The sequence below is a fragment of the Antedon mediterranea genome, chromosome 10 (assembly GCF_964355755.1).
Source record: "Antedon mediterranea chromosome 10, ecAntMedi1.1, whole genome shotgun sequence".
In the NCBI taxonomy this organism is placed as follows: domain Eukaryota; kingdom Metazoa; phylum Echinodermata; class Crinoidea; order Comatulida; family Antedonidae; genus Antedon; species Antedon mediterranea.
The window spans coordinates 12,172,869-12,192,012 of NC_092679.1; the positions used below are offsets into that span (position 1 = coordinate 12,172,869).

General features: G+C 32.8%; 1 protein-coding gene and 2 long non-coding RNA genes across 6 annotated transcripts in view; 2 read left to right on the plus strand and 1 right to left on the minus strand.

Moving 5' to 3' along the window:
* LOC140060471 (uncharacterized) overlaps nucleotides 1-19,144 on the plus strand; it is a 28,784-nt gene that overhangs the window by 4,621 nt on the left and 5,019 nt on the right. For 2 of the 4 annotated variants that reach the window (XM_072106700.1, XM_072106701.1), the window contains 8 exons: nucleotides 1,822-1,890; nucleotides 2,005-2,173; nucleotides 3,034-3,175; nucleotides 5,490-5,621; nucleotides 15,838-15,959; nucleotides 16,483-16,593; nucleotides 17,054-17,215; nucleotides 17,672-17,800. In XM_072106700.1, the coding sequence (XP_071962801.1) occupies nucleotides 1,822-1,890; nucleotides 2,005-2,173; nucleotides 3,034-3,175; nucleotides 5,490-5,621; nucleotides 15,838-15,959; nucleotides 16,483-16,593; nucleotides 17,054-17,215; nucleotides 17,672-17,800 (1,036 nt within the window). The remainder of the gene's footprint in view (nucleotides 1-1,821; nucleotides 1,891-2,004; nucleotides 2,174-3,033; nucleotides 3,176-5,489; nucleotides 5,622-15,837; nucleotides 15,960-16,482; nucleotides 16,594-17,053; nucleotides 17,216-17,671; nucleotides 17,801-19,144) is intronic. The other 2 variants (XM_072106702.1, XM_072106703.1) reach the window with 2 other exon arrangements.
* LOC140060465 (uncharacterized) lies at nucleotides 7,938-9,143 on the plus strand. Its single transcript, XR_011847328.1, has 2 exons — nucleotides 7,938-8,343; nucleotides 8,816-9,143. It is a non-coding gene; the product is annotated as an uncharacterized lncRNA (long non-coding RNA).
* Nucleotides 9,042-10,262, minus strand: LOC140060464 (uncharacterized). Its single transcript, XR_011847327.1, has 3 exons — nucleotides 10,157-10,262; nucleotides 9,642-9,784; nucleotides 9,042-9,392 (listed from the first exon to the last, which is right to left on the minus strand). It is a non-coding gene; the product is annotated as an uncharacterized lncRNA (long non-coding RNA).

Consider the following 19,144-nt stretch of genomic DNA (forward strand, 5'->3'; position numbering starts at 1 on the left):
GAGCATCTAGTACACGCAGCCCTGGCTTATTATGTAACCCTATTTGTAGTGAGCTAATCATAACACCACCGCAACTGGATATCATATTGTGTGTAGCTCTGGCTGAAACACAATATCTAGTTAAACAATAAAATACAATCAGTAAACCTCTAGCTTTTCTATGGACCTGCAGCAACATTTTAAATATTATTAGTTCAGGTTTTTCAGCCAATGTGAATGTAGGCCGCCCTCTATACTGTAGTATAATTAGTATAGTAAATTACCAATAATGTATCTAGATCGAAATATGGTTTTGTTTAACCACCATCATAACATAGTGTGAGGTATACATTACCAAGAATTAGATGCACATTTTTCTATGCAAGACTGTTAAATTTTATTTTCGGTCTACCATCAATTTGTTGGTGTAGAAAAACATTCACTGTACAATATATTAATTTATTTTAACAGAAATAAAATTTATTGAAACAGTTGATAATGATTGCTGGCTGATAAAGTGTTGAACATTATATAAAATGCATAATTCTTATTCAACATGATATAGAAGACTATAGTATATATGTTGTAATTATTATAAAACATCACAGACACAGAATAAATTCTAAACCGCTTAATTAAATAATTAATTTGAAATGACAAAGATGAGGAAATCTGTGAGAATGAGAAAAAGTTGCCCCAACCGAGATTCAAACCCGGAACCTTCTGCTTGATATGCAGATGTCCTAACCATTAGACACTGGGGCTTTCATGGTATTCAAACTTCGATTGTTATATTATTATAACTATGTAGGGCTTAAAATGTTTGATAATATACATAAAGAATCACAAACAATAGGCAATAATGAACAAAATTAAACTTCCTGTCCATTCATGTTATGTGACCCTGTTGGACTGTGCCATTCATGTTTGTATTTTTACGTGATGAGAGTGTTACCCCTGCTAGCACGACACAAAACAAATTTGTCGTGTAATAAAGTACTATGAAGTAACCAAGTTTTATTTTTATTTCTGATACATATCTAGCTCTACCAGTGGTAGCACTGTAATCAGATGATCTAGTAATCTCTTGCTCGTATATGTTTTAATATATTATTTGTTTATTAATTTTGACAGGAATTATGATTGATAATTCAGTTAGTTATTATTCATGATTTATTCTGTTTAAACCATCTGTTTAATTGTTATTACTTGCTTAATGTATAGTGTATTTGTAATAGTTTTTTACTGTACTATAGTTGGCCATGGCAGGTGGATGTAGAATTGAAATAAATACAAATTAATATTTTTTATATTTAAAAGTGATTGATAAATGTAGAAAACATATTACTTATAATGTAGTATGTTTAAGTTTAAGAATTTGTACTATAAGATAAATAATAATAAATAAATGATAAAGACGTTAGTAAATTACCAACTGAACATTTTATTGCAATACAGGCTGTTTCATGAGTATGAACTCAATCTGAATGATAGTCACAAGTGAATACAAAAAGCTATAATGAAGTTATAAGGCAAACTGTTTATGTGAACAATAGTATGTTAATTAGCAAGTACAACACATCTCTATTTCCTGGACAGTCTATTGTTAACCAAATTCCTATTATCTAAATTACTGATAATGTGTTTGGTTGGGGACCCCTTTGGAAACAAGCCTTTGGGCTACTTAAAGGGATCCCCTGCTTATGTTTAATTTCTCAAGTTTAATGTTTGTATCATTCTATGTGTTTATTTTCATTCAAATAGTATGCCGGTTTATAATTGTACTGTTCTTGGATAGCAATATATATTACTTACTTTGAAAAATTTTTATTTTTGTCACAGACGGGAAGCAAAAAATTGCATCAATTGCTGTGGTAGACGCATAGTTACTGATGCTTTTTATTTCAGAAGGTAAACCTTTAATCTTATATGCAATATATTTTAACACTGTTAATGAAAATGTTCCACATAATTTATTATGGTAAATAACATACTATATTTGATAATGTTGTGTTGCATTTACAGGGTTACCTCATCAGAAATCAGTGAACACACTCGTGTTTGTCATAATGCCAGTCCCAAGTTTCTCCTAACGTGTCCTGTGTTGTCATCTGGAGATCAACCATCACTCAAGTTATTTGTCTCTGCCATCACTCTACCTTCTGCTGAAAACCAGACATCAAAAACCCTCAATATATCCTTTAAAAAACAATTAATATACACAAAAAAAAACTTCTGGTATCAAACCATCAAAAGTTATGTTCAGACGACATTATGTCTGAGGTAAAGTAATGTCAAACATGAATTATATGTGTATGTTTAGTTCCAATGAGCGTCCACATGATGCTTAATGCATTTCACTAGCGAGCTTGAGAGTAATTGCGTCTACACAACTTGTGTACTCAGAAGTAGCTCATTAAGAAATCTATGGAGTAAACTGTCTGATGTAAGGTTGAAGTAACTTAATGCAAAGAGCGTATTCACAGGCGCATTATACCCAAGGTTTACAACCAACAAACTGCTATTTTAGAGCTTACTCCCGACTCCCTAAATTCTTTTTAAATATGAAATGAGGAAGACGACTTTGAAGTTATTTTCCAACTTCTTGAAAAAAATTCAGCACACATTTATAGTATTCTTCCAATTTTTACATGGCTTAATCATGTTATGTGACTATTATTCTCTATCAGTTGTTTTGCAATAATTTGAAGGAAATTACTTTTGTTCAAACTACAAACAGACATTCTCATTTACACACCCCTTGGTCTGAAAGCAGCTTGTGAATGAGAAGTTCAAAAGCAAATTATATTATCAATACTTAATACGTATTAAAATATAATTTATCTATTTTAGTTGTATTATATTGTTACCTCAAGTACCTTTTTTTACAAAATTAGCAATGCCATCATTGAGGATGTTTGTAAAATAACATTTTTTAAATGAGGAATGTGTAAATAAGAAGGTTGACTGTATTTATATTTTGACAAATCTGTTATTTTAATTTTAATAGATATTGTAGTTTGATTGATTATTTATTTTCTTAACTTTGTATACATCTATTTCTTTGGTCCAGGTGGACTTCCATTTGGTTTCCAAAGTGTTTCCCAGTGCAATGTACTTCCATTTCAGCTGGCAAAATGGGAAGAGTTTGGACTTCAAGTTGGCCAGCAAGTGCAAAGACATAACTCAAATCATGGTAGGCTCACAGTTTATTTTCTTGGTTTAGCATAGTTTTCCTCAAGCAATTAAAAAAAAAACTTATTTCCATTGTGGTTCAATTTCTAATTCAATTTAATTGAAATGAAATGATTAACAGAATATACAGTTAGTATAACAAATTCAAAATTAACTAGATTTGAACTCGTCACTTTGACGAGTTAGTTATCCGCACGACAAACGCCACGCGCACGTCTTCATACGTTGGAATTTTCCACACAGAAAAAGGTTATGGCATTATGACCTGAACTGAAAGAATATCATATGCTGTTAGTGCTGAATTCTGTCAATTTTGTGTCATATAGTATATACAGTGCAAACGGTATAATCTGTATACATGTTACATACAGTGTAGAATAGGTGAAATTACGGGACCCCCCGTTTATTTTTAACATGGCGACGGTATCAAAATGAAACACTAAGATAGCAATTTCGGAAGGACATTATCTCAGCAACAACATATGAACGTGTAGAAGAAATTTGAATGCGTAAAATATAGATGCGCCCTTTTAAATGTGATAAACTATTACGCAAAATATGAAAATACAACTTTTTTTTATTCAACTGGCCATATGATGACGTCACAACATCCGATTGGCAAAATGTTTACATGAATTCGTATCTACAATCCAATAGCTTCCAGAAAACATTTTATTCATGATTATCACGTTTTTTTCTGATGAGCTATAACAGATTGAAATTTACTGTAAAGATGAAAAAAGTGACCCACATGATTTTCATTTTTAGACATGATGACGTCATAAAAATTAAAATATTTTTAATTCATGCGAAAGATAGTTGATTGACCTAGAAAATACAAAAATCGGGGGGAAAATGGAAAACAGATAATTGGAGATGCGCTCTATTAAATGTGATGAGCTATGATGAAAGATACAAAAATCCTATAATTTATATTCGTGTGGCCATACGATGACGTCACAGTGATCGGTTCGCCATATCAATGCATGATTCCATATCTACAACTTATCATCTTCCAGAATATGTAATAAAAATAACTTTCACCGTTTAGTTTAGAAACTACGACTGTTTAAAAAAATGCATAATTTTGACGATTTTTTGAACTTTTTCATCAAAAACGCGCACAAATTGTCCAATTCAATGTGCTCGTATGACGTAATTTGAAGTCGAAATTGTTTAAAAATTGGTAAAATTACTAAAAAAAGGCTGGAAAAACATAAATCACGCGTAAAAATTTGCGCGCGTGTGGGAATCTTTGACATGCTAAAAATGACATGAAAGGCGTAGGAAGTTGATTAGAAATTAATTTTGCGCATTTTGACATTTTAAATGCGCGTGCGTGTGTAACTTTGTTTAAAATACGCAAGTTTTTTTCAACAAAAAGTTAGCGCATGATATAAATTAAACTTTTGCAAAGTTTCAATTTAAAATGTTATTTGGTTTTTGACCTATGTTAAATACGCGAAATTCATAAAATCGCGCATAAGTCACGTTGCGCATTTCTGACGTTATTCACAATAGGAGGTGCACAACTTCACGTAAATGCCCACATGTTGACAAAGTTATAAAATGTTATATTACAAGTTTTTGAGAATTAATTTTGCGCATTTTAAAATTTTAAATGCGCCTGCGCGCGTAACTTTGTGTAAAATACGCAATTTTTTTTCAACAAAAAGTTAGCGCATAATATAAATTAAACTTTTGCAAAGTTTCAATTTAAAGTGTTATTTGGTTTTTGACCTATGTTAAATACGCGAAATTCATAAAATTGCGCATAAGTCAAGTTGCACATTTCTGACGTCATTCACAATAGGAGGTGCACAACTTCACGTAAATGCCCACATGTTGACAAAGTTATAAAATGTTATATTTACAAGTTTTTGAGATACACGTGACACAAAAATAACATAACAAGGGGTTATCCGCCAAGTGCGGATAACCAAAAAAGAAAGAAGAATAATACAGAAAAAAAAAGATGATGAAACAGGACAGTTACAAGGAGTTATCCGCTGAATGCGGATAACTAATTATCACAGTGAATAATTTAATGAACTTAATCTTTATTAACGCAATTCATTATATAAATGAATGGAAGTTGAACATAAAATATCGCATATAAAAAAATACAAAACAAAACACTCACTTATTCAAAAATAAAAAAGAACAAATACACAAATACTTCAATTCAGTTTATTTGTATTCACTTTCCAACAAACCTTAGTCTAGCCCAATTGCTTTCCAGTGTTAATTCAACTTATTTTGTTACTTTTCAATATTATCTGGATCTTGAAATATTGTTTTTTATTTCATTTCAGGACTTGTGTTACCTGACCAATCTTACCACATAATAAGAACATCTGATTCACTTTGTTCAAATGAATGGCAAACACTTCAGGTTTTAGTACTAATAGATTACAACACACATCATAGTATAGTAGAAAAAAAAGGCAAGTTTTCCAATTTATTTTAATATCCCAAAAACTTGAACACAAAATTAAACCGAATTTACACGATCTCAAATCATCAATCACATCACTACTTAAAATAAGATATACACAAACTCAATACAACTTAGATAAACAATTATCAATCTGTAACAAAACACACAAAACACTTTCACAAATTAATTGCACACCCAAACATACAGCCACATTAAAAGAAGAAATAAATAAAACCTAAATGTCATACTGTTGACAAAAGTGTAGGTTTATGCATAAATTTAATGAAATGGTACAAGAATACAAAAGAAAGGTAATAAGTGAAATATTATACAGATATTGACTGCTTAGAGGTTAAATATAAGATTTGACATCCCCGAGGGAATGATATTAAGTTTGAGGGAATATATATTTCCCGAAGTGCCATAACCGATATAAAAGGCAATATCTGTTATATTATATAGCCAAGAACAAGTCTGCTGGGTTGGGTGAAGCTAGGCTAGGCCTCCTATAGTATTTGTATTGTATTTAAACAAGCCTGCCTAGACACCTTACCTTGCGAAGAATAATATACAGATAATTAATAATTAATGATTCCTTGGCAATAAAATATTCACTTAGGCCTAGGTCGTTTAAATTAACAGGAGAATTTCCATCAATAAGCCTATTCTTAATAATATTATAATCACTGAATCAGGTAGGCCGAATAAACAATTCGTCTTCTTCTCTTCGAGGAGCCGAATCACCGGATGTTCAGCGCTTACTAGTTACTAGGTTACTACCGTGAGTATTGACCAATCACAAACTGTGTTTCATCACATTTAGGGTGGACTAATAACAAATGAGAGCGCTATGTATGCATAGCTTAAATAGTTTAGAAGATTAATTTCTTCAAGCAAGTTCCGTGGCGCAGCGGTTGAAACGTTGTCTTGTGATGGAGTGACAATTGCATCGCAAGTTCAAGATCCAGTAGATGACTTTTGTTTATTTATCGGCAAACGCGAGTGTTGCACACGAAAATTACAGTCCATATCATCGTACTCGAGAATTTATATGATTAATGACAGGGGACACGATTATTACGCGAAAATTACACAGTCAATATCATCGTTCTCGAGGATATATACGATTTACGATCCTCGCAGCAGTAGTCATGTGATGCAGTTTTAACCAATCACGTTCGCGTATTTACATAGGCTATGTAATATACATAAATATCATTAACAGTAAGAAATCCATCACAAAACTAAAAAACCACAATACAAAACAACTCGATTGGGCCTAAACAACCATAACATTACAGAAATCAACATGAAAGGACTACGAAACTCAAACATCAAATTGCCAACACTCAACATCATACCTAACCGCATAAACTTAACAATCCACCATCACCCGCAATAAAACAATATCACACTTACACTACACTTATTACAATCACATTCAAAAACCCATCATAATATGACACAGTTGGACCACTATGACTATGTTTACTGGGATCTACATACTATCCACGATACTATTGATGCCATTATTAAACCATGTCAACTATTAAATTTAAGTAAAGAAACAGAAACGTCATACTTCAAGAGTAAGAGGTAAGATAAGGTAAAAAACAGAAAGTCAGAGGTAGTATTTAAAGACCCCTTCCCTGCAATTTTGGACGTTTTTTGGAAAATAATACATATATATCACTTTAAAAACATTAAACCATGTCATTCCTTGTCTTAAATGTACGTTTTATGGTAAATTATGATAAAAAGTGAGAAACAATGCACTACCTAAGTAGCTCGCGGCGATCGGCCTCTCGTGGACGGTCTTAGGCCTAGCCTAGCTAGGCTTAGTTTTGTAGGCCTAGCTGGTAAACATCGGTAACGTACGAACATCGTACGCTAGCTATATACCTAGCCTGACGTTGTATAGTTGCTGCATTAATTGTCTTTCTATTTTGCCAGACTCCGTTGATACAAATTGGGGAAAACCGGGTATTTTCGCTGAAAAGTTAGGAGTCTTCCATTTGTTTTGGCCTCACGATCGATCGAAAAGTGGGCGAATTACAGGTGAAAAACAAAAATATCAATCCGCGTACAATGCATTTTGGGATTTATAGCGGGCCGCTATAATTATTAAAATCGACTTATTTTTCACATTTTTAACCGTTTAAAGACGAAAAAAGTTATCGCAATAGGACCATATAGTATTATTTTTACATTAAATATAGTTTGTGATCTTAAATTAGATCGTAGGGAAGGGGGCTTTAAAACAGACAAAAATATTAAAAGATAAATCAGCTTATAAACTAATTAAAGATGTATTGTCCCCCTGAAAACATTTTTTTTTTAAATATTTTTGTTGAATAGGCCATTTTAATTGCACATAAAAGTTATTCACTTTGAACTGAAATTGGATCGAAAAAAAAAATGTTTTACTCGAGAAAATCGTAATTTAAAGCAAAAATTAACCAACCGGAAGCTATTTGTCTGGAAGACAAACGTGTTCCGGTTTAATTTAACCCTTGACCTGAGTTAGCTCATAAATATTCATATTGTATGGATACATCTTGTGGATGATGGTTCTCTCAACAAACAGCCAACAACGCGACGATAGCAATGCATAGAGAGAGTCGAGTAGTGACGCGAGACGATCTTGAAGAAAACACGAAAACTATAGCTAGCAGAATACTAAGTAGAACTGCAGTTGGTAACTTTGATGTTGAATCTTATTCATTTAGGTGAGTTTTTGTTTCGCTAGCAGGAGAGGCCTAGCTAGGCCTAGGCCCTAGGCCCGAGTTTTCTGCTACTGTATACTAGTCTACTACATACTAGTAGGCCTAGTACTAACTAGCACAACCACATGGCAGGCAGTCTCGAGTAGCCTTACTGCTGCCTCCTGTTTCTATAAGTAGAGGTAGTAGGCCTAGGCTAGGCAGTACACTACCAGCTAGGGCTAGACCACCACCAGGAGGGATGTATTTTTTTTTTATAATTTTGTTTGGCATCCTGATAAATTGGTTTAATTTGTTAGGATTTCAACTATCTATTCTGCAGAGAAAATTACCAAATAAATCTAAATATTGTTTTGAATGTTTACTGTACAGTATTTTAAAAATATTTTCTGCATCAAATGCAATAGGTTCAAATCAACATTTGCACAATTAAGCATTTTATGCAGATATTTGACACAATTTTCTTCTTTTTTTTCAGGTATTAACATTGATTGAACAATAAGAGCAAGTGAAGTAGTGAGAAACACAAAATGTATCGGCAACATTCACAATTTATTGAAACATTTCTTACTATTAAAATGACACTTTGTAATGGATATGAGCGATCTTAGAAGACTATAGCTGCCGTAATTACTGCCACAATCAACACATTGATATTAGTAGACAAATTGACACAAAAAACAATACAGGAATTCAATAAGATATACTGTAACTGTATATAGGCCTATATATATTTTTTATTAACTCCTTTTGCAATGTAATATTTACAGTAACATTATGAAGTGTAAGTAAAATTGAAGAATTTATTCTGTGTACTGTTGTAGTAGTATTTTTTATTTATTGAATGTTATGTTTACAAAATAATATACTGTACAAATATTATTGCTTTATAAAAAAAATTATACAACATTTTACAAGCTGAACAGGAACATATTGGCCGAATGCAGCATCACAAATATTTTTCTTGCAATATCCAATCATATACAGAGTCTATCATCAGTTGTCTTTATGAAGTACAAATGTGACCTCTGTTCCAGTCTTCATCAGCTCAACGTCTTTAAATAAAAATGTTTAAATAATGATGTATAAATAAGTTAAATATTTCACAAAATCTAAAGTTTTTAATTTCGGCAAAGTACGAAAACCTGGAATTTGGTATTTATAAATAGGTCTAGATCATGCACATTTAGTGCAAAATGTGGGCTAGTGAAATTGCTTGCTTTGACAAATAAGTACACTAACTTTCTATGGTAAAACACATTACAACTAAGACTTAATAAAGAGAAAACAAATATTTGACTTACTACAGTACAGAGTTACATGGTAAAGAACAGTAGTTTGTGTGGTAAAATGGCTAAGCTGGCTTTTCCCCTCTGTCTACTTGTACAGTGCTGCTGGAGGAAGGTTCTCAACTTCAGGCTTGTAAGTTGTATTGTAACCATTTTCCCTGAAAAAATGTTTGTTTTATTTTTATCATAAAAACTAGTTAAACAAGATTCAACTGTAAATTATGTATATGGTACAGCAGGCTGGCTGTATTTTCGGATTGATGGCCTAGCCTAGGCCAGTCTATGAAGAGTACAATGTATAGGGCCTAGCTGGGCATTTTCTGCAGAGACCCGATTGTCCCAGCAGCCTGCCTCCTCTACTACTACTACTACTACTAGCCTAGGCCTATGCATGTATTATTCTAGGCCTAGCCCTGAAAAAATCCCAGGCTAAGTTAATTAATTACCTTCCTGTTATTACAAACGTCTGTCTAGTTTGCGTTATATATATATAATTATTATATTTAAAATAACCGTCTAGGCCTACTTACCGACAAATTAACAGCTTAGCTTTACATACGATCAGGGGAAACCCCCAGTCGAGTCGCGTCGATCTGTGGGTGTTGTGTACACAACGTGCATCTTCCATGTTTGTTAGATCAGATCCCAGCTGTGTCGATGCTCATTAACATATCATGCATATTTATGAGTTAGCTCTATCGGCCGAAATTTTGAGCTGACAAGTTGGGAAAATTGATTAACTTATTTTGCTTTTTTCTTAGCGAAATTAATAATTTTTTTCGGATTTTTTTTCGGCGAAAGTGAACAACTTTATTATAGCTACAAAATGGTCTATTCAAAATTTGATTTAATTGATCTTCATTTTTCATGTTTTGGGGGACAATACAACTTTAACGTTTAAGAGAGCCAGTCACTAAAAATCAAACATTAGGTGGCAAGGGTCAAAATTTCGAATTGGCTCATATTTTGCACATTGGTAGACCTTGATGTAAGTAAACCTGATGTGTAGATTGTTTGGTAAAATATCGCTTAGTTTTCGAGAAAATCGAAAAATAACGATTTTCGGCCAATTTTGTTAATTTTTGGTGTATAATTTACATTAACTTTAACAGCCTCTGGAAGCCAAACGTAGCGACCTAGCGTTTTAATATTTTACACTTACGTTAACTAGCATCTTGACAATAATTTAGTAAAGTTTCAAAAAATTTGATGAAATTTTAAGATTTTGACTAATTAATTACTAATTAGCATATATAAAACTCTTAAAAAGTAGGGTAAAAACAAACGCGTTTTTTTTCATGTGCGACGAATTTTTTTAAAATAAAAAAGTCATCAATCTAAAGTTTAGATACTAATATTTATGAATCAAGTAAAAAAAATTTGGGGAAACTATTTTCCGCTCCGCGCCAGAGCCACAAAGTTGTAAGAAATTCAAAGATTTTATCTGTCGGCAAGATCAATCAGATGTACCTATTGTTCTCTATTTAGCAATCCAAGTGGCTTTAAGCCAAACTTTTATTACGAGAAACAAACTTGAAAGATAAATTTTGAATTAAGTTGTAATTTAAACACAAACTAAAAATACGTTTCTGGTAAAATTTCAATTACTAACCAATATATGAAATTAAGCAATTAACTAAAAATCACTCGCTTATTCTTTGTCAAACCACATTATTATAAATTATTCCATCCTGTCATAGTTTATAGGATAAAACTGAAAAACAAATTTCTTTTAACTTGTTATCGTTTTCCTGTTTGTCGAACCTGGTCGAACTTACTCAACGAGAATGTTTCAAAACATTAACCACAGTAGACAAAACACTTTACTGCGTATATTCGATAGATAACGATATCTTCATTGACGTTGACAACGGAACTGATTTGTTATCAATTTTAGTTTATGTCTTACAATGTAAAGACGTGTTGAAAATAATTCTTATATATAAGAAAACAAACAAAATGGAGATTTCATGTTCTTTTAAATCGGTTGTCGGCGGAGCTTGTGGATTCGATAGAAAAGACCGCAAACAGAGCATCACTGAAGTCCTACCTTTACAAGCATGCCAGAAGGAAATCGCTGCACACAGATACATGTTTAGGTTTACGGGCATCGATAGTGAGTGGTACTATTTGTGCAGCAGGAAAATGGAAAGGCGTGAGTCACATCAACAACATAGAGTATGGAAGCAGGTCCATGAAGGTGTGGATGGCGTGTATGGTATTGGTGCAGTACAAAATCTACTTTTGAGTAAATTCTGTGTGCCCTTGAAGCTACCCAATTGAATTCATAACCAAGATACAACGTCTGATCAAAATAAATCAAGTATCATTTATTGCAGTAAAAGCAAGAATATAAGCCAAGACATCTCATGAAGAACAAGCTGATATAAATGACGACGACCAAATAGAAAGTGAAGAAAGTCCTGGCACCCCCAGCAAACTGTTTTTGTCGCGAACAAGATTGCATTAGGTCATATCAGAGGTACTCTTTCCTAGAGAAACACTTAGATTATGAAAATCACAAGAACGCACTAGAACATGAAACACTTTATGACAGGGCAATGAAATTATACGCAACACAACTAGGAGAGAGGGTACTTCTAAAAATCCAGAACCAACAAGAACCAACGATTTGCCACGTTTTGACATTGGCCCCAAACTGCAAATGGGCTGGGCGTTAAAGTCCTCTGCAAAAAAACCCGATTTTCTGTACCACAGAAAACCTACCTTATTGATGTTTCTGACGCTGGAGAGCAGACGGGACAGAAAGCTGATCCGTGTGATGTCTCACGAGAGATGAGATCGGCCAGGCACAGCGATGGTTCACATCTATTTAGCAAGACTGAATTTTTAACAGCACAGCAAGTTTTTTCTCACACTTGGCTAAAAAAAGGAGGACAGATGCAGTCGTTCATGATGATGATGGTGACGAAGATGATGATTACGATAGTAATGAACATGGTGACAAAGTCGAAGAAAATGGAGATGATTCAAAAACGGAAAAGGAAAGAGAAATTCAACTTTTGTCGCAAACCGTACTGGACACAATAGGCTTGCAGCATCCAATAATCTATATATAAATTTACGTAAGGGCAAAATTCGATAAATCGCGGTTTATTTCTAGAATTTTTACTCGATGGTATATAAAGTTGGTTCATACTTTCGGTACTGATTTTAACCACCTGATGTAACCCTGTTTACTAATTAAATTGAGTTAGATAATAAGTTATTGACGATTAAAACGAATTTAGGATCAACGATTTGCCCCAAATAGGGGTGTTTTCCGATCGTGGTATACACTGTCTAATGGATGTCCAACTTGAAAAATACCCGCACACAATAATACGAGGACGCTTCGCATTTTCCTATCTCCTCCTAAGATAATTGTTTTTAATAGCTGAAAACCGGTTGAACTGCTCGAGTACAGCATCATAATGTTGAAGACAGGCCGATTTTCTTAAAAAAATACTATTTTGATAGATTTAATTTACGTTTTTACAAATGTATTGATTTGCGATGAATGGAACATTCCAATCTCTCAGTCTGCCAGTTTGGTTTAACACAAGTAGGTAAATTTATGAGGCCTTGGAGAATAAACTTGCAATACTTTGACAATACAGTACTGCAAATACCTATTAACCATTTTTGGTCGTCATTTGAATCGAACATTTCTTACTGTGAATACTGTTAGATGTAAAAAAATATATACAAACATTTCTTACTGTGAATACTGTTAGATGTAAAAAAAAAATACAAATAAACTTTATTACTGTGATTGTGGGTAGGCTCTACTGTTAGATATATAAACACGTAATATACAAATAAACTTTATTACTGACAGTTGCTTCTCAACGTTTGCATTAATTAATAATTACAAAAAATATAAACGTCGTAGTGGTGTATCGTTACATGTACTTTACTATTTCAATCGACTATGACAGTGACAGTTTTAACAAAGTATTAAATCGCAAATGTTTTACTATATTTAGTCACCGTTAGTGGTATATTATTTATAGGCCTATAAAAAATGAAAACAATATTTCGTTACTGACGTGGATAAAGAATATATTTAAAAATTGTTCCCTTAGTACCTATCCTCTTTCCCATCCCTCAACCCTAATTAAACAATTTGGACTCATTTTGTGGTAAGTTTCTCTTTCGGAAGTAATTCCCAGGGTGCTAATTTTGGTTGACTACATAAATCATTGTGTCTACTTATTCGTTTCTGTAAACGACAATGTATTATAGTCGTGCATTTAAAATCGCCAGATTTTTTACCCTGAAATTACTGTGTATTCGAGAACCATCTGTGGGCACGACCTAGATGGTACGCGAGCGAAGCGAGCGTACCATCTAGTGTTTGGAATGCATAATATTTGTGAACTGAAAGCTCAAGAAAAACTCTCCAGATTCTCTTTGCCAATGTTGCAAGAAATGTGTACTTCTCTTGAACTTGATACCACAGATATAACCATAAAGCGCAAGAAGCCATACATTGATTTGCTGGGAAAGCTGGTTTCCGTGTGTAGTTGCTCGATTGATTAAGGTAGCAATGAATTCTTTAAAATAACAATTTAATATGTGGGACGATTCTGTTGTCTAAATTGTTGGTATTTAAAGTCGCGTTCTGTAAATTTTTAATAAAGCGAAGGGATGAAACAATGGTTTACACGTTTACAAACAATAATTTATTGTTTAGGCTACGAATTATTAGGAAATTTTGCACGAGCACATGAACGTTATCGGATGTCACCATTCTACTCATTTGCATAACAACAGAGTTCAGTGAACATTTGCATTGACGTACTTGCTCGTTTTGAATTCGCGCTTCGACGGGAAGTGTAGAACGCAAAGCATGTGTAGCGCACGCAATATACGCCACACGTATTAAAACAAATCATGGAATACCTTGGGTTTATAGAGACTAAGCCTAGCCAGGCATGTTTAATCATGTTTTGGTTAACGTTTTCATTTACGCTATTTTTCAGAAATAAGGTTCTCGACGCACGTAACTAAAGTTTTTCGTAATGCTTGCGGACGCACAGCAAGTTGTTTACAAAATGGGCGGAGCTTGGAAAATAGCGTTAACGTGCTCGTGCGAATACTCCCTATATGAGAAGATAAGAACATTATGTTATATAGCCTGTTTTCCACTAGGCGAAATTATTCGCGCAAATCAAACATTTTCGCGTATACGCACACGTCAAATGGAACACTTTGTTGATAAAAATACACTGCGCATGCGCGCGTATAGTGCAAAAAATAATAATATTATTATTATTATATTATAATAATAATAAGAATAAATTCACCTAGTGGAAAACATAACAGGTGATGAAGCTAAGCGCGTTATAATGTTGAGCTTAGATAGTAATTGCTTAATTTCATGGGTTAGTCGTTTAAATTTGACTAGAAATTTATTTTTAGATGTTTTTATATTAAAACGTAATTCCAAATTATTCAGGACCTTTCAGTTTACCTTTAAAGTTTGTTTCTCGTAGTAAAATTTACCTTAAATCTGTAAATAGAGAACAATAGGTACATCTGATTGATCTTGCCGACAGATGAAATCTTAGAATTTCTTACAACTTTGTGGCTCTGGCGCGGAGCGGAAAATAGTTTCCCCAAATTTTTTTTACTTGATTCATAAATATTAGTATCTAAACAGTAGATTGACTATTTTTTTATTAAAAAAAAATTCGTCGCACATGAAAAAAAAAGCGTTTGTTTTTACTCTACTTTTTAAGAGTTTTATATATGCTAATTAGTAATTAATTAGTCAAAATCTTAAAATTTCATCAAATTTTTTGAAACCTTACTAAATTATTGTCAAGATGCTAGTTAACGTAAGTGTAAAATATTAAAACACTAGGTTGCTACATTTGGCTTCCAGAGGCTGTTAAACTTAATGTAAATTATACACCAAAAATTAACAAAATTGGCCGAAAATCGTTATTTTTCGATTTTCTCGAAAACTAAGCGATATTTTACCAAACAAACTACACATCAGGTTTACTTACATCAAGGTCTACCAATGTGCAAAATATGAGCCAATTCGAAATTTTGACCCTTGCCACTAAATTACGAATATGTCTGATTTTTGGTGACAAGCACTCTTAATATACTACAGTATTCCAATTGTAGATTTAAAGAAAAAAAACCCATTATTTTCTAACAAATGGTTAATTTTCAAAGTTTTTTTTTTTTACAGAAATTTTGGATGCTATTCGTTCAAATTTAAGTACCTTAGTTACTAATCAAGCAGACAAGTTTAAAAGAGCCACACACAGAGCACTGAATAAACTGTGGATGAACAAGTCCAAGTCTAGAGATGTATGTATAAGGTGTTGTAAATCATTTTCAAATGGAGAAATTGATTTTTGAAACTTCAATTCTATTGTTTAATTTTGTTTTCTACTAAATCGTAACTGTACTGTATATATCAGTTTTTTGTCCTCACTACTATTCCCTTTAAAAGTATAAGTAGAAGGTAAAGGTTCCTCAAGCTTCTAGAAACTGAGAAAATTCGGATTAGCAGATTACCAGATCTGCATACAGGAAGACCACTATTTTTTTCTTTAACATGCATTATATGTACACAGGACCAACAGCTTTATGTCCCATCCGAAGAATGAGGCAATGAGAGTAAAGCATCTTGCCTAAGGATGCAATCAGTATGGTACAGTTGGGTTCGAACCCATGCCTATTACATGCTAGTCTGATTCCCACCAGTATGTGCCAGTTTATACAGCATCCACAGTATTTTCAGATGGTCTCTCATCCAAGAACACAACTGGCCCAACCGGTGTTTCAATGCAATAAATGTCCATATATTTGTTGTCTCTTTACACTACAGAAGCAGAAAATATTGGAACAGGCAATTCCAGTGACAGTGAAAGCAATAGGGTGTGTGTTTAAGCATAGTACAAATGAAGAGTTTAGACGACGATGTTTGGACAAGTTAAAAGTAAGTTTTATTAAAACTATCTTCTTTTGTTCTCTGTCAACTGTTCAATATTAGTTATTATCAATTTGTTGTTTGTTTTCTCTTTTTTTAATCTTTTTAATAATTTCTTAATCTGTCAGTTGCCCACCCTCATTACATAACCTCTATTCATTCCTTTTTTCTGCTTTTAATATATTTATTATTAATTTTCTTTGTATTCTTTCTCTCCACAGTATTTTTAATTTTATAGTCTCATCTGATTTGTTTATCCTATTCTTTCAAGACAAACTATAAGCCCAAATTAACTTTATGTAATACATTTCTTCTGTAATAGGCCTACTTGTAGAATACATATTTTGCATGTACCTTGAAAAAGTTAAAGAAAGGTTTTTTGTGTTTTCTCTATCTCAAACACTGTTTGAAGTTATAAGAAAAATAAAATGTGAAATCTCACTGTATAAAACTTATTAACATATTACAGGTGTCAAATAGCAGAGAATTACAAGCAGAGATGACAGCACGTCTGTGGTGTATTGCTAAGAGAAGATTCGGTGTTATGCAACCAAATACTTCAGGATGCAAACGTGCCTCCTCAACAAAACATTCATCTTCCAACTGCAGCCAAGTTAGTCATGTATCAGATGTAAGTAATTGCGCTACACGTCATTATTTATACACTTATTTAGGTGACGGTAAATTTGATTCTAACTAAGTAGTTATATACCACTGCAGCTTTCCATGCTATTGTTGAAAGTGAATTGGATAGCCTGTTTCTGCTAAAAAAAATTGTCTGCCAAACTGTTTTATAAAAAGATCATATTGCAGCTAAAATGCGGCTTTACGGAAACCATTTTTTAAACCAGTATATGACGATTGAGACTGATATCAATTGGGGTTTTTAAAACCATATGTAGAACCGATTATCTTTTATGTAGATCCGTTTCTGCTGGCAAGACAGTACCGTTTTTAAATACGTATTTCCCATGCTCAGCAGAAACAGGCACTTTAACACCATCTACTACGTGTATGGTGGAGCATCACTAAAGTGGGCAACAGAGATCAAATAGCTATGCCCACACAGTAAATCATTATCTTGCAGGATGCAACAAGTTTTGATGAATTTGGTGATATTGGATTATTAGTTTGGGATCAAATGACAGAACTGGCAGATGACGTTGTGCACAATTCTGAACTTGGTATTCAAGAATCAGAAGATACTGAAAACACTGTATTAAACAATTCATATGCTTTATCATCAATGAAACCAAAATAGGAATGAATTAGTAATTTGTGGGGTAAATTGGACAAAGTTATGTCTGGACAAGCATTTAAAATACCAACAAACAGGGGGTCTTATTTATTATTATTATCATTATTGTATTGTTGTATGAAATTACACCAACATTTTGTTATACATATAATATGCAAATTTACAATATGCATAGCGTTGAAAATTAGAGCACCTTTTGTCCATTATTTCTTATTTCTTTATTTGGACATTTCGATCCTTAATACATAACTAAGAATATCAAATTAATGTATAAAACTAATTTTGATATATCCATTGAGTTCCATTCATTGTTACCCCCAACATTGTCATTTTGTCAGTAATTTGCCTTTGGATGTATTATTGTTGTATATCTATACCGATTAAAAACATAAATTTGGTCGATAATAATTTCATTCTATATAATCTTGAATGCTGTCTGTCCTTGAAAGCCCTCTTTATCTAGGCACACTGCTCTTATTTTTTACTACCTTGCGTGCGTGTCACTTATAACATGCTTTAATAATTTCATAAATTAATTTCTAACTATAATTGCTATTGCAGGAGTTCTTCAACATGTTTATAACCTTTTTTTTCGTACATCCCAAATAATAGACAGAATTTGATTAAAATATTCAATAACCATAAGTACCATATCCATGATGTATGCTTATAACTAATAACCTTCTACATGTAAATGTCAATTTGCTTGATACCTATTATAGAGATAAGTAATTAAACACATGAGTAATGTTCAGAATTGGAAACTGAAACATCAATAACAACATAACAAGACTCATTAATTGTATAACGCTAATAGCTATTCCTCGATGTGGACGATCATTGTCTTTGGACTCTTAGATAGTTTATTCATTAATTCATTCTTTATTTCAGATAAATATCCATAGAGAGAACATACTATCAAAACAAAAATAAGTGTATCAGACCAAGGAGGTTTATACAACCCTGATCACATTACACCATCTACAGTATGCTACAACTTTGACTCTTTAAACATGCCATTGATTTTTCTAATTAAGACATCGCAGAGCTTCTCTAATATTCATAAAAGGAAAGTATACTACATTTTTAACATACACCACACTCTAAATGAGTTAATTAGTATCTCTATGGTTAATGATACAGCCTTCATTGAAGTTACCCCAAAGTGTCATACAATAAAATAACTTTTAACTTCATTGAGCAATGAGCAAATGTTTCTACATAGTCGCAAGCTTTTTTTTTTATGTCATCACATCAGACATTTTTTCGTGATTAAAAAGTTAAGTAAAATACTCTGTTGAA